The sequence below is a fragment of the Hylaeus volcanicus genome, chromosome 1 (assembly GCF_026283585.1).
Source record: "Hylaeus volcanicus isolate JK05 chromosome 1, UHH_iyHylVolc1.0_haploid, whole genome shotgun sequence".
Classification (NCBI taxonomy): domain Eukaryota; kingdom Metazoa; phylum Arthropoda; class Insecta; order Hymenoptera; family Colletidae; genus Hylaeus; species Hylaeus volcanicus.
Window position 1 is genome coordinate 195054 of NC_071976.1, and position 16785 is coordinate 211838.

The 16785-nt window shown below is 37.6% G+C and overlaps 1 protein-coding gene across 7 annotated transcripts; it reads right to left on the minus strand.

Annotated features, from left to right (window-relative positions):
• Window positions 1-69: 69 nt before the first annotated feature.
• On the minus strand, window positions 70-16773 carry LOC128872793 (disks large homolog 5). Of its 7 annotated transcripts, none has more exons than XM_054115845.1 (14): window positions 16651-16773; window positions 16303-16447; window positions 15548-15653; window positions 14922-14939; window positions 14452-14599; window positions 13978-14326; window positions 13452-13871; window positions 12220-13308; window positions 10155-12105; window positions 8867-9890; window positions 8532-8773; window positions 8154-8383; window positions 7752-7971; window positions 70-7613 (listed from the first exon to the last, which is right to left on the minus strand). In XM_054115845.1, exons 3-14 carry the CDS (start codon window positions 15588-15590, stop codon window positions 7507-7509), a joined length of 5841 nt encoding a protein of 1946 aa, XP_053971820.1. In that variant the 5' UTR covers window positions 15591-15653; window positions 16303-16447; window positions 16651-16773; the 3' UTR covers window positions 70-7506. The 7 variants fall into 7 exon arrangements, with proteins under 7 accessions (XP_053971820.1, XP_053971837.1, XP_053971829.1 ...); XM_054115862.1 differs by having other exon boundaries at window positions 15548-15788; XM_054115854.1 differs by lacking the exon at window positions 16651-16773 and having other exon boundaries at window positions 16303-16648.
• Window positions 16774-16785: the final 12 nt, after the last annotated feature.

Below are 16785 nucleotides of genomic sequence, written 5' to 3' on the forward strand. Positions count from 1 at the left end.
AGAGAGAGAGAGAGAGAGAGAGAGAGAGAGAGAGAGAGAGAGAGAGAGAGAGAGAGAGAAACACACATATGCAATGTACACCCGTATATGTATATGTATAAAGAAAAAAACTTATAAATAGGATAAGTATATATTTATAAATTACAAACTACAACATTTGGCATCGAAACCATCGCAAAAGAACGGGTGGAAATAAGTATACACTGTGTTTTCCATTGTATGTCGTAAATTTTTAACGAAAAACAGATATACCGTCAACTATCAAAGTGAACGTATCTACCTACATATCTATTTCTTAATAAGCTACATTTTCTGTATTACATCAATTATTTATCGACACTGTATTATTGGTTCAACCACAGTGTAACTGAAATTTGCGATACGAATTATAACGACGAATGACGATTTCCTAGGTTTCCAATTCTAAAAAAATTTGACAGATTTGTATCGGCTGATCGAATTTAACTTGTTTACATGGACTGTAAAGTGTTCCAGTTGAGATCGCTTTCTTTTCGTAGTGCATTCCTGGTCAGTTTTTAGTGTAATTAATGTTAAAATTGTATAAAACGTGTTAGATTCGCAGAAAATTTAGCTATTCGAAAAACGTCTAAACGATGTAATTCTACTACTAATTTGTTTCGTCGAACATTAAACGCGAACGACTACCGTTTGAGCGTGTACACCAAATTCGTATAAAAAATATTTGCACCTTGGTACGATCACAAATTTCTCGCTTTTTATACGCGTCGACGTATTAATCACAGATTCTAAAATACCTTGTCTCTTTACTCGCGATAACGGACAAATATTTTGTAAGAGAAATGTGTGTACTACAATGTATGTATATTATTGGTTATCAAGCGCGATAAAAATATTGTTTGCGATATTTTTATTTCACGCATTCACTGTAAACAATTATAGACACTGGTGGGAAAAATCGAATGAGAAATCATATTGAAACGAAACTTGCAGCATTTATACAAATATACATTACATTATTATTTTTATTATTGGTGTTTTTGTAACACCAAGTAATGGACGTTTTAATTACAACCTTCGTGATTAGTAATAAAATGGAATTTTATCGTATTCAATAAAAATATTCAAATAAAATATTATACTAATATTTTATTTGAAGAAGGTGCGCCTAACAAAAAATACCTTTCGTCGTTTTTATACATTTTCATCGTTGAAGAATTTGTCTCCGTTACTAATGCTTTTTACTCGTACAATACGTTATAAGAGCAAGTGAAAAATATCGTTAGAACGAGTAGAAACAAAGTGAAAACAGGCAGAGTCGTTATGTTTTACGTTTTACGTACAAAGAAAGTATCGAGCACTACACGTACGTATAATACTATACTGGACAATCGCTGAGAAAACAAGAAAACACGTGTTCTACGAATAAACGACCAAGTTTATTGCCAATTACGTGAGGTTTTAACCACAAGTAATAAATACTCTACGAAATCATATAATAACTTAAGAAAGACACTCCGTGTAAAAGTGTACGTATACGAACAGTCACTCGATGTCCCCATTTCCGGAATTTTCTGCAACCTTTGTTGCCAATCGAAATTATCAATAATTTTCAAGGCTCGCTTAAACAATACGAAATTTTCTTTATACAATAGATAATACATTACCCATAAATATGCTACATACGTATGTACAATAGATTTATAGAAGACGGCATTATATTGTATTATCATAATATTATTAAACATCGTCCAGAATCATTAAAGTAATATTACATTAATGTAACATTGTACATATAACAAAAAAAAAAAACAAAAAAAAATCACTTACAATTCAACATATCGTCTAACTTAAACATCTGCTTATAAACAACCATTTTTACAAAACGATTTTCCCACCATAATAAACAATTTTACGGATTCCTCGAGTACATTTCACAAACATTTCGTACATTACGAATATTTATCCGTCGCTGAACAATGATAATACGAAAGGAAGACAAATAAATGTACATATATGTCAGTGAATGCGTTTACAAACGTAGGATAGAACCGTATAGATTCGGGTTAAAAATGATTGATCTTGTTTACTTGTAAATAGACATTTCAACAATCTATCGAGTACAATTCCTGCTTGTTAGTCGTACGAATAATTAGTAAACGTTTCATTAATTTCATTTTTGGCAAGATAGTTGAAAGCAATAAGAAAATATTGATGATCGACGATCGATGCTACATTAGCGAGTCTAGGTATGTATTGCGAAAACAGAAAGAAACTAACAATAAGTATAACGGTAATTTCGCGTCCTTATATATTAAGTAACTTTTCGCGCGATCTCTACTCGAATCTGAATTTCATTTGTCTTTAGCTGAAAAATCGATACGTCTGCGTCTATGCGCGATATACAAGATTTTGCTTAATGGATAGAACATTTTAGAATTCACAGTCGACGAGGTAAAACTGCCAGATTGGACAACGATACACCCCCGATAAGGAGATGCGAGTAAGACCCCCCTGTATGCCCGATTAATGCGGATTAATTAAAAGTGGTTATTTTGGAAAGCGACGGAAATTGAAACGTAGCCGCGTGTCTATGAAGAATATGAATACGAAGCTATCGCGAGAAGAGTGCGATAGACTTCGCAACAAATTTAATCAATTGTATTCTGCGTGACACTCTAGTCGCGCGCCTCTTATTAAAATTAGTCGATCCGATCGATTGCTGACCGTACGTACCGTGTATGTACATACGTACCGTACCGTCTTGTCTCACAGACGTGTCTTATCGTTATCGCATTAATTTGTCCAAAATAAATTTATTAATCAAATTTATTTGTAGAAAGAAAATTAGTACACAACTAGCTAATCACGCATACGCAAACGCTACTTTGCAAGCGGACCGGATACTCGGCTGATTTTTAAATGGTCGCTGTGGTGCATTCCACGAGCGGAGTCTATGACACTCTTCTCGTACCCGGACAGTGCGTAGTCGAGCAACGTTCAACGACGTAAATACAAACAATGGGAAAGTATGGAAAATATTGATGATATCGATATATGTATATGTATATGTATATGTATATGTATATGTATATGTATATGTATATGTATATACTGTGAAATACAACGGTACCGTTAAGACAATTGAATTTTGGGAGGAGCACACAAGTGTGATACTGCCCAAGAAAAACTCGTTATAGAAAATAAAAGAATACTATTGAAGACTAGTGGTGACCGTTATTCGAATAAATCGCCATCAGCTTATTGTTCGAACACGATCACTGGTCTTTGCTTCGTGTCTACGTAATATATCACCATATACGCTTCAATGATCGTTAGTAAACAATGCCGATTTACTAAATCATCGGTCCACCTAACTGATCGTGAGTGCACCACTTGGTGTGATTCGTTTTTTAATATTTTTGCAATTCGAATGAACAGAACTTGCGACATTTATTGGTCACTTAAGATCGATACAATCAAACCCGACGTTTTTCTAATGGAACTTGCATCAGCGTATCGCTAATTTCCAATGGAATAGTTGAATGTAATGACGGTAGGAACATACGAATAGTCGTAACCAAGTGTATCGTCGGATTTATTTTTGCTCAAGTCATGTCATGTCCACTCGAACGTTTCACTGTAATTGCAAATAATTACGAGTATTGCACATCTTTTGATGTTTACGCATATTATGTATATGTATATGTATGCATACATATATGTAGGTATCGAGTGATTCGGAACCATGGTGCTTATGAAAAATATTTAAAGTGCATAGTTAAATATATATGTATCGTTCATATACATATATAAATACTGTCCAAAATATGAATTTCGTAGCGATACATGTATGTCTAATAGTAATGTAGAACGAGTATGAAACTGATATGTCATAGAAACAGTAATATTGCATGTATCACAGTACCGTGATTAAAAGTTATTTTTGTCTTTCACCTTTTTCAACAATTGTTTCTGTCTTTGTTTCAGTTTCGCTTCGCTCTCGACCTATCATAATTTTCTTTCTTACATCTTGCAAAAACCGTGTTTTAATTCAGGTGTCAGTTCAACAGTTTTTCATTTTCGATAGTACGTTAAAACTGGATGTGAAAATATAAGGGACGCACCTTTAATCCCTTATCAGTGAATCTTACGCGTTATACATTTTGCGTCTATGTAAGGTGAGCCAATGTATAAGTATGCATTTAAATCTGTTTTTTCGACGGAAAATTGTGAAAAAGAAATTAATGATGATTACGATATCGTTACGTATAAAATATTTAACGATGTTGGCGTGAGTAACACCTTCGCGTAATTTTATCGTACGCGTGTATGTATAACGTCCAAGATTCACATAGGCGTGTATACATATATTACTCGTATCTTTCTTATTTGTTAAAAGAATAAGAATGAAATATCTTTTCCCGAAAATATTTCGTTATATTAATTCATTAGTAAATTCCTATTTTTAATTTCTAGATTGTCCGCAATCGCCTTTACAACTATCTAGATCTAGCCTGGGTACGAAACACAATAATTCCTTGTTAACCAATCGCCAAGTGTACTCGGCACCTTTCACGTACTCTCTTTCCATTTCGAGCCTGTTCTGTCGCGAAATTCGTACCGATGATTTCGCTGTATATCAAAAAGTATACATCTACAACTTTGTTTTAAGCGTGTCGACGCTAAAGATACGACGAAATTTAATCGTAAATTCTTATGAATTAGCATAGTATCCCTTTAATTTTTGGTCTCGCTTGTAACTTACGCCTAAATATTGTCTCGTTAGAAAACTAAATTTTCGTGTTACAAAGAAGCAAAGACACGCAAGAGCAAAGAACAAAAATGTTCCGCCTGCTTTGGTGATGGATGCACTGAAATTGATATAATACGGAGAAGATTAGTATGATTCATTGATTGCATCAATTGACAAATGATGGGGTATTACTGAATAAAAAAAACTTGAGCACGACTTTAGTAGGAAGACTAAAAGTTTATAAAGATCTTTGAAATATATACAATTTGAGTCGCGTAAAGTAAACGATTAATCGACGATTAACCAGTTAATAAATAATAGGGGAAGCTCAGTTTCAGCTTTGGCAGACTTATTTCTGGAATTTATTCGAACGATACGGTTAGAAAACCAAACCAACTTAACAGTGATAGAATATCGAGAGTGATAAGGGCAGGCATATAAGGATGATATTAAAATCGATAACTTGCTTTCGAAAATAGATATATGCAGAGCCCGTATTATTACGTATTATATCGATATGAACAATGAAAAGTCGACAATTGCTGACACGTTACTCTCTGTGTCCGTCGAGTCGTTGGAGTGAAAATATAATGTCGACTTTTAAATACAGAAACTCTGGTGTACAGTTACTTCTTCGTATCGTTCCAATTTAGTATATGCATCACAGAAACAAGTATCATTATTTTGTTCTTCACTCTTGCTTCACACTTTCTTCGTGTACAGTTCCAAACAAATACTTTCTGTCCGTGACACTTGCACATTTTTACGTAAACTACGACAATTGCCCAATTGTAAACAATGAAATACGACTGTTCGAAACGTGATATTCGATAGCCAACCGTTCTATAAGAACGGCAAATCTCGTTTAAAGTCAGAAAGGCATTGTATAAAAAACAGAGAAAGGAAGAAAGAAGAAAACAAAATTGTATATTTAAGTATCGAAGCATTGTAAATAAAGTTTTACGTTATCTGTCCCTTGGTACATTAAATGTGCCTTTTTTTGTCCGACAATAATTTACGAAATATGTATCTACATCCAGTTACGGAACAAGAAAAAAAAACTAAAGATTTATCATCTCGTGATGGTCGAAAGATTGCACAAGAAAGAGTAAAACGATTGAAACGTAATTTCGAAGGTTGTAAAAGTAAAACGTATCGTAAGAATCTATGTGAAAACGCGTATTAAAACGATCACGTATTGCAAACGATCCGTTGAATATTGAATGTAGATACGTAACGGTACGTATTCGCGTTTTAAATACATTTCCTCGAAAATACACTGACTCCACCTTACAAAGCGTCTTAAGCTCGTTTTAAAAACACCATCGTAGTGTAAATTTATAAAACAATTTGAATCTTAGAGGTAAAAAAGCAGTAATACGAGCGTATAATAACAAGTTAGTTTGTGTCGCTGACATCTTCTGCTTATTTATTATTTTGTAATTTTAGATATGTATGTACACATTCGACGGTTAAAACGAACCGTCGTTGATCAATTCCGTATTCCTTCATCTTCATCTTTACGTTTATCAGATCCTCGATCTAAAACAACATTAAGTACCTTAACCCCTCAAATCAATAGTTTTCATTTCACTTCGAACGAATGGATTATGTATAAACAGTTTTATGAAATAATATGACTAAATAGTACAACTTAAATCTAAACAGCTCGTGTAAATTAAAAATTAATATGCATATAATCCATAAGTTTTTTAAGTAAATTATATACAAATAAGTAACTTCTCTTCATATATGTAATATTACATCCTCTGTACAGTAATACTAATCACGCAAAATTATTCTGTACAATGAAATGATCTGAGGGGTTAATAACACCAGCCAGCCACGGCTGTCGAAATCACTTATTCGCTAACTAATAAACTTTCTATTCGTCCATCAATTATTTATTTAGCGGGCCACGATACGACAAATATTTGCATTTGCTACACCGATTCATTTATGGTCTCGCACCAATTACCGTAGATCACGTTTCTACGACAATGCATTCTGTACCGAAAAATTACGATCGATCAAGATCCGAAGCAAAATGACAAAGCAGCGAATTATTTTCGTTTCTTCCAGTACGAGTAATCATTGTTCTCACAGGCTTTCGTTTATTAATCAACAAATTTGGGAAACATTCAAATTACTCCGAGTTGCGGAGATCTTTCGTGAAAATTGAATAAATACTAAAAGATAATACATTAATATTATCTTATTCTCGCAGGAAAAGAAGATGCAAAATGTAATATGAAATTGATACAAAATTGATTATCCGGTGTCTAACCTCTGTAATATTGTAATATTGTATTACGAGGAACGAGAAATATATTTGAATACATACGAAACTTTCGATACGAATATGCATGTTTTCGGAAATATCGATTGTAGAAAATGACGATTATAATTAAAATGAAAGTATTCGTTGAATAAAATTATTCGAAAACGATATCGATATAATCGATATAAATAAAAAAAAATGTAGCTTACCTCGCCCAAAGTGTGACGTGCTAGAATCTATAAAACAAACAAAAACATTGCAACCTTAACGGTATTACATCACAACCTAAACGAGTGAAAATAAATTGAAAAACAACCGTTGTAACGAGTCCATAAATAGAAAAATTGAAATTCTTGTATAACGTCTGAGCAAATAGGAGACCATAAATAAATAAATTTGTAACAAGTTTGTGTAATCGTACGACGTAAGGGCCCCCTGGTGGAATTTAGATTGATTTCCACTGCGGTTTGTGGGGACCCCCCCTTAAATGTCAGGGAGGTCCTCTAGGAACCCACAGCGCTTTGCTTTGCTCTTCGTCTACCGCGGACTTGACTTGTGTACATATGTACGCTACATTTACTCCGGCTGGAATTACAGCTAAAACAAATTTAAAAGAAATCCGGGGTAATGTAGCAAATACGTAGTAAGTTCAATACGATTTGAAAAGATAGATAAAATAACGTTTTCTTTTAACCTAGAAAAAATAGAACGTTACGTGAACAAATGTTAACTCACCAGAAATATAATGCCTATACTCGGCTTCGAATTTCAGTGCTTGTTCGTACATTTCTTTCGCAACCTTAGCGCTAACTTTGTCGCTTGGATACCTCGAATCTTTTACTTCCTTGATTTGTTTGGTACTCTTGAATTTAATCAACAACACTATAGGATAGATCTGATGCCGATGGAGTCGCTCAATCGATGCAATCGATACATCCAAAATGCAATGAGTATTCTATAAGTAATAAAATAATTATTTCGATAAATCTTCGAGCAAGGGTAGTAAAACAAAAATTCCAAAAAATTACGTAAGCTTTAGAGAATGTACTTTTAGTTAGTTAATCCCGTACGTCTACACGTGTTATATAAATACCGTTATCAATATTATGCACGACATTGAGTAAAAAAATACGTTACCTTCTCACAGATGTCCTTCACAGCTTGTACTGTAGTACACTCGAAATAGCTTCCTTTTTTTCTGTAGTCTACGTAAAGCGCGTCACGTAAACCTTGCTCAAGCGTCGATTGAGAACAATGCATAGCTTCTGCGAGACACCTAGTGAACTGTCCTGGAAATTCTTGTAAGAGTTTCGTCACCACGCATTCGCTTAACGGTCCAATAATTAGCACCGGTCTTAAAGCTGGATCTATAGAAAAATGAAACCATTGATTGATTAAGCTACTTTATTACTTTATAAAGTTTATCAAGTGTTTCATAGCCGTTAAGTCGACAGGTTTACATCGGTTGTACATATATGTATGCAACCAGAGTGACTTCGTCTTTTTAGTACTTACAATCCAATCTTTCGACACGTTGGTAGCTGGCTGGCAGAGTTTCCTCGTTTAACGTTCCACTGTCGCTATACCAACCCAAATTTACTCCAGTTAGATGCGATAACTCTTTACTGTCCCTGCTAGAAGAGCGTTGATGTTTCTTTCGACGGAAAAAGCTTCTTCTGGCACTGGTACTACCTCGTCTAGTCGTATCTGTTTCCAAATCGCCCAATGAACGCCGTAAAAGCAACTCTTCTTCGACTCTAAAAGTACAATAAAAAAGCATACAATAAAAGCATGGAATAGCTCAACAATACGTGTTGTTCATCGACGATATTTCACCATGTCAGACTTACTTGAATTTGCTCGGAATTATTCCGCAGGTTTGTCTTCTGCCGGTATGATCGACTATCCAAGCCCTCCAATGACCCGGAGTACCATTGAACATGGTATTGTCGACGTATAAAATATCATCCTTGTTAAACCTAAGTTGTAGGCTGTCTCCTACTTCGCCTACCCGATCGAACATTGCTTTCACGTAAAAACTGTCTCCTGGTTTATCTTTCACTTCGTTATACCTTTCGGGTACGTATTGAGCGATCAGCGTCACTTTATCCGCTGGCCTAGCCAATTCCAAAGCTGCTTGTTCCGCGGTCGCCTGTCGGAGATCTACACCGTTGTACTCTAGAATACGATCACCGGTCCGGAGCCCTGCCTCTTCCGCAAGGCAACCTGGTTGCACCGAATGTACGAATATTCCGACCCCGTTACCACCCACGAGCGAAATGCCTAGATTCGAGCACTTTCTGGTCTCGATGAACAGATACCTCGGCTCGCTCGGCGGTGGACTCTTACGACTTTGATCCTCTTGCGTTGGACTTCTTACGGTAGCATTTTGTCGTTGCAACGTGGTCGCTGCTTGATTGAGCTGGGCGCGTGTCAGAGTGTTTGCGGTAACGCGCAAGGTATCGAGAGTTGCCGAATTACGCATACCGTCCAAAGTGGCTGAACTACGAAGTTCAGGCTTCCTAATATTGATATCCAACGACGCCGATGCTCTGATTTCCCGTTCTCTCTCTTGCGTGCCTCGTATTTCCAAAGAAGCCGAGTTTCTTATATCTCGTTCTCGAATCGTACGAGGAGGTTCCAAGGTATTCTTTGTCTCGCGCATAATGTTCAAGGTATTCGAAGTATCACGCGTTGTACTCAAGTTAGTCGAAGCATCGCGTTCTGGTTCGGAGCTCTCCAACGGCTCGATGGTTGGTTTTCTAGAAGCTTCGGGACTATTGCAAGGTGTTGGCGATCCGCTACGACTACCACCCTCGGCGCCACCAGCATCCGACGAACTCGAGGAAGCGGTTCCTTCTAATTCGTTGTATTCTAACGAGGGGAAACGCAATGTGTGTATCTATGTATACATATATATATGTACATGTGTGTATATGTATACGTATACGTATATGTATACGTTAGGTTGCGTGTTGCGTTGTGAAAAGAAACCATGCAATATTTAAGGATCACATTTAACAAAGAAGAAAAAGAAAACAAAGTAGAAGAAGAATGGAAAAATGTTACAATGTGCATGTCGTAATATGTAGAGATAGAAAAGTATTACTACTCGGTCTAATAAAACACTGTACTTACTGTCTGGACTATACTGCACCAGCATCGTAATGGAATTACCGCACTGACGCAACACGTTGGCGGCAAGTTGATAAGTAGCGCTTCTCATGTTGATGCCGCAAACTTCGAGCAACTGATCGCCGATTTGCAAACCAACTTGAGAGGCTAAACTGTGTTCGCTGACAGTCGAAACGAATACACCACCGCTCTCCAAGCAAGAAATCTGTATACCTAGGGGCTCGACCGATTTGTCTATGTGAACTCTGCGAAGTTCTCCGGGTGCCGGCCTATGTTGGGAGTAACAATAATCTGGCATGCTGGACCGTTTATTGGTGGTGCCGCTTCCTCTGACAGTTCCACCGGAGCTAGTTCCGGCTCCGGTACCCGGGCTAAGCACTTCCACGTGGAATGTTGGCATCGGGCTGCCTCTTTCCGAAGTCCTTTCTATACTGCCGGTGGACAATTTACCCACGCTGCTTTTCGACGTAACACTAGGATTTGACGGTATTCGAAAACGTTGATTTTCCTTTTTTCTAGGGAACGTTCCACCTTCGTAGCCATGCGTGTAGGCCGGTACGTCGTATGCGGTTGCGATCGGTGGAGCGCGAGATTTGTGATAATGCAAATCTACGGAGGGTGTGTGCAAATGCCCGAATCCTGTTTGCGGGCCGGGGCTATACGAAGGTTCGAAACAGTAAGATCGTGCATCGGGAAGTCCTATCGACTCCCCAGATTGTGCAGACGGCAAAGACGGCGGGGAAGGGTATCTCGAAGGTAAAGAGTTCTGTTGATGGGGATGCGGATGCGAATGCGTATAGGGAGGAAATGAAAAATTACCAGTTAACTGCTGCCTCGTGCCGCTGGTCGACGAAGTTGACGATCCGGCCCCGGAATAAAGTTGAGATTGCGCTCTATTATGCTGTAATGTTTCTACTTGGTTCTCGTTGCTAGGGATATACTTTTGCGCCCTCTTCTTCGAGAAATATTCTACATCTTTCCCCGTATTAGCCGACTTTACGGAAAAGTCGATACTAGTTTCGGACGGTGTTAACGTAGAACCGAGTCTACTTTCCGTGTTCTCGAATTCGCTTGTCGGTTTCTTATCTATCGGGATATCTTTGAACTGCACCACTGGAGTAAAAGATTTCTGACTAAATAACTGTCCAGTCTTAAGGAAATTTGGTAATGGTTTTTCGATTGACTTATAAACTGTATGCCGATTGTTGACATTCGAAAAATTTGTTAAGGGAATAGGATTAGAAATACGATTATTATGACTCTCTATATACTTGGGCGGTTGATTAAGGAGCACGCTTAAAGGCAACCTCTCTTTCATTTTATGCGGATGTAAAATAGTACCGGTACCGTTTTGGATCAGAGGCCCGCCTTTGGCTTTCGGCCACGTACCTCCATTTTTCTCAACTTTCTCGGTTCCGCGTCGCTTACTTCGTTTCAGTACTCCGTTATTCGCTTTCTTGTGATAACTCTCTATCACCGAATCTAATTCCGCAATCGCATCTTGTTCTTGCTCGAAAGTGTTTGGACTCGAGTTACGGTGCCGTTTCTTCTTTTCTTCTCGATCCTTGCTGTGCTTACGTCCTCGTACTATATCGATCTTCTCTAGTATATTATCCCAAGCATTGCTAATACCGCTCGGTTTATCGCTGCTAATCGACTTTGATTCTTTGTAAACGCTTCTATCACCAAAATTCGAGGCAAGATATCGCCTTTCGGAATCGTCCGAAGCAGCTTTCAACATCAATCTTTCTTGCTCCGTTTGCGAACAACTGTTTACCATTTTTTGTTTCTCCGTGCCAAAACTACCATCGATGGTCATGGTTTCGGAACTAGTCGCGGAAGGCAACGGTATTCCTTTCAAGGTCGTTATAGTTAACACATCCGTACTCGTGTCATTTAAAATTACCATCGCTTCGTGACTCGAATTGATACCTTCCATTGCTTTGCTATTTATCTAAACAAGGAATTATTTAATTAATTAATTAATTAATTAATTAAGTTAATTGATTAATCGATTGATTTGCATTATACTATAAGAAAGAATATAATTTATCCACGTAAAACGTACATTTAAAACTCTATCTCCAACGGCAAGGTTACCATCCTTGGCAGCTAAACTACCGGGAGATATCTTTGAGATATACACTCCGAGTTCCAACAAAATTCCATGAGGAACCGAGCCGACGGGTAATTGCGTTGTCCTTAACGATCTTCTAGTTACGCGTCGTCGTCTTATCGTTAGCGTAGCTGACCCCACCGAGCAGGTACGCAACGTTTCCATGATTAGACGCGTAGAAACAGATGTACAATCAACGTTATTTACTCGCATGATGCAATCGTTAACTCTCAACTTGCCGTCGACGGCGCTACCCGATGTAACTTGGGCAACGTAAATCCCTGTATCGTTCGGATAATATGGATTGTCGCGACCTCCGACCAACGTTAGTCCCAAGTCACGGTCCGAATCCAGACAGAGCCGGCCTAGATCGAAGTGAACAGTAAGAATTTCCCAATCGTTCGCATCGGTATCGATAGCGGAATCGTGAGCGTGCGTTAACCCTTGCACGAATTGACTTGCCCGTAACCCATGATCGCCGGATTCTATCTTTTCCTTGAGATCCTTCAATTCTTTCGATGCTTCATTTCGTTGCTTTTTAATGTCGTCGGAATCACGTAAAGCACCCGCTAAATCCGATACCGCACGATCCCGTTCTTTTCTTAATCTATCACACAAAGTTCGAATACTTTCTCTCTCTAAGACTATCTTATCTCGTTCACTGAAAGCCCAATCTCTTCTTCGTTTCGACACTTCCGCTTCTTGGAGAGCTTCTTCGAGTTCCGTTTGTAATTTATCTACGGATTTTCGGAGTTTATCCAACTCCAAGTTCGCTTGATCCAAGTTATCCATACGCTCTTTGTCCCGTTTCGCGTAATCTACCGCGTTATTTTCCCTTTCCGCTTCTTTGTTCGAATTATCCCGTTCGCGATTATAAGAATGTAATTCCATACGATTTTTGTAATCTCTGTTGGACCCTTCGGAATAATCACCGAACTTCTGACGTAGCTCGTTACACTGTTTCAAAGCTTCGTCCCGATCTAGCAAGGCGGATGAAATTTCTCTTCGTAAAGTTTCAATTTGATAGGATAAAGCTTTTTTCTAAAAATAAAACAAGTGGGTATTAAAACACAGAACGTTAACTTAAAAATAGTACGTATAGTAGCAAGTAATATGGAGTATATAAATAACTAAAAACCAATATAAAACATATACATATATAATAAATATAATAATAGTATTACCTCGTCCATAAGTTGTTTATTCTGGTTTTCTATATGTGTGATTTTTGTGTACGCTTGTGTGAGATCGTCTCCAAGTTTTTCCATTTCCTTATGCACCGTATCTCGTTCACCCATAATCAAACTGTATTCTTGTAAAGCAGCGTTTCTTTCTTCTGTCAATCGTTTCATATCTTTGCTAGCTTTCATACGTAGCACCATCGCATGATTGATTTCCTTTACCGCTTCCTCGTGTTGCTGCTGTACTTTAGATAGGGCTTCGCGATAGTCGTTCCTTTCCCTTAACGCGATGTCCCATTGCCTGATCGCAGCGGTACATTGTTGTTTCAAACCATTGCGTTCACGAACCGCACTATTACGCTCTTGAATAACATCGTCGTACTGTTTCTTTAATCTAGCAGCTTCTTCTTGAGATAATTCCAACTACACGACAAAGTTTCCTTACATTACACACATACTTTATATGCTACTCATCCCGCTTTTAAAAAATACATACGGAAAATTACCGTAATTAATATTGCACACTTGCCTTGTTAACAGCCGACGAATGCGATGAAATTAAATCATCGTACCGTTTCCTAAGAGCATCGTACTCGTCTTTAACTGCTTCATACTTTCGAAGTGCGGATAAATAATGTTGATTCATAGTGTCGCTATTACTAGCATCGGAAACAAGAACTTCTTGATTCTGACACCGTAATTCGGACACTTCCTTCTGCAACGCTTGAACCTCCCGGTCAAGACGTTGCTTATCGTTTACTAGATCTCCATATTTCCCACGCAGTGCGGTGCTCTCCTGCGCCGTTGCCTCCAACTGATTCATGACTGGTATGTGTTGTCCTCTGTAGTATTCCAATTCCTTCATAGTATGTTCACACCTGAATTTTAAATCGTTTGGTTAAACGTGTATGAACTTTCAGGATAGATATGGTTTTACTTGGAAGATCCAACACAATAGCACAACCAAAAAAGCAATACCAGTTTAAAGAAAACCAGGACAAACCGTCTTATATTATCGGAGTGCTTATGCCTAAGTAGCTGAAGCTGATGCATGGCTTGATCGCATTGAGCTTGCAAACCTTCGTAATCGCTACGACATTCAGGACCACCAATGGGACTTCCGACACTGCCATAGCCTCCGCTATCTCTTTCTGCATGCCGCACATGCAAATTATGTTGAACAATGCAAATTGCGAAATAATAAACTTAACCCAGTGAAAAATATAAAAGCTAAATCAGAGTATATATAATATTGATTGTGTGCATTAGAATAAAAATAAACTTTACTTAACATTTGTGCGCTAACTAATATTTGAATCTTTTGTTGTGCATATTAAATACACATCTTATCTTACATGGAAACACAGAAAACACTAACAAAACTTACAAACTACCACAAATAAATAACTAACTTTTTTTCTTCCAAATAAATTCTATACATTTTTGTATATTTCTTTTTAGAAATGTTCTTACCCATATTGAGTGCCCCATCTGCAAGAAAAAATGAAGAATAATTTAATCATGTATGAAACTAAAATACCATTATAAACATGAAAATGGAATTACTATATTTGTACAATGTGCAGTGTGTTGTTACACATGATGGAACAACATACGCGAATGTCTTGCTAGCTTTCACCAGGAAAGAAACTCTGTGTCGCGCATGTAAGCATCATGATTCATAGTTTTTCGCAAAGTGAAATTGCAAGTGCTATTTAAAACACAGTATACAATTCGATTAATGAAAAAAGTGCAATAATATGAATTTGTTTCATGGTTTAGAAATTTTTCATTTAGATAGCAATTTAAAATTACTTTTTGACATTTACATTTTATGAAACGAAATGCTGTTCCATGCAATAATATTAGTTACATATAAGGAAACACCAACATTTATATAAACATATCAATTTTCATCTTTGCTAATGGAAAAACTATGAGCATCTTTGTCAAATTTCTTTCATATTAACGGTCGAATCTTGTTTAATACCTTTGAATTTAAGAGGTCAAACTCTATACTTTAATTTACATAGACATTATACAATTGACAGAAACATATGTCAAAAGATAAGATAAAAAAAAGTAAAAAGTGTACTCACCACTACTTCCAGCACTATCCAAGGAAGATGCGCCAGAAGCCATGCTCTTGATTCACCGAGGATCTACCACAAATACTTCTCTAGCAAGGTACGTGCTAGGTATTGCCTGGAAAGTATCCATGCGCTGTACTTCACGGAACACTGAACCCTTTGTGAATTACTAAGAAGTAGCCTTCGGGATGACATTATGGCTATGGTCTAAACGGTGCATGGCGCTCATCAGAGGGATGCAACAGTGCACCTGGCACACATACACACAGAGTAGCTCTTACTCCAATACATACACGTGCCTCGTAATATCGAGACTTTTCATGCATCACTGTTTTCCGCGCGGTTACTGATACGGGAGAAACAACGGGTGGACGTATGTTTTCTGAATGGACGTAATAAATTAATCTACGTTTTGCTGATGTGTCTCAATCTTTGAGATCGCGTCGCATCCGTTTCTTTTATCCCTGTCAACAAGCGAGGTTATCGATCCCCGTTTAACAGTGACATAGAACAGTAACGATCACCGTTTCAGCTCATTGCCTAACAAATTGAAAACTCGTTATCACTGTAGAAAAAAAGGAGCCAACAAGCCTTTCAGCGGGTGATCTCGATCGCGCACCTCTTTAGATAATCCATTAACTTGCTCGACAACACTAAAATCGATGCAATTTTCACTGACTTTGACAGTTCTAATCGCTGCAAACTCCGCACCGTTCATCCCGAAGCGACTAATGTCCTGATATTAACGATAATTGATCGCTCACCTGCTGCACCAACGGACCTGACAATTAGCCATTTTCATTCCGCCACTACAGTCAAGTCAAGTCTGTTTCGCATTGTCGATAATAAACATACTTCGTGGACGAGGTTCTTGTTCTTGCTGACCGTTGCGGCGCTGCTGCTGCTATCCTTGAAGAATGAGTCGATTATGCAGTTTCGGAAAGATCACCACAGACCTCAACTATCTACTTGGTATTCTCAAATCCTATTTTAAACATTGCTGGATTCTTCTATAGACCACTTTTCAAACTTCACACTTTACCCTTGACCATTTTGATTGATACACGACAATTTTTAGCCAATTCTAACAATAAACTAATATTAAATGATACCTCGACGAGGAATCCAACCCACTGACATGTTCGTGTCTGTATTCACATAAACTGCAACATTACGTTAAATAATAAATTTTTAACTATATAAAAACCACAATATGATCTTAAAACATATTAAAATTAAGTTGAAAT

Bases quoted from the DNA above. Each gene is read 5' to 3' on its own strand.
- LOC128872793 (XM_054115845.1), bottom strand. From the start codon at position 15,590: ATGGCTTCTGGCGCATCTTCCTTGGATAGTGCTGGAAGTAGTG. The intron at 12,106-12,219 runs GTACGTTTTACG...TTCCTTGTTTAG, and splicing joins TTGGAGATAGAGTTTTAAAT to ATAAATAGCAAAGCAATGGA. The intron at 8,384-8,531 runs GTAAGTACTAAA...ATTTTTCTATAG, and splicing joins ACGTGTCGAAAGATTGGATT to ATCCAGCTTTAAGACCGGTG.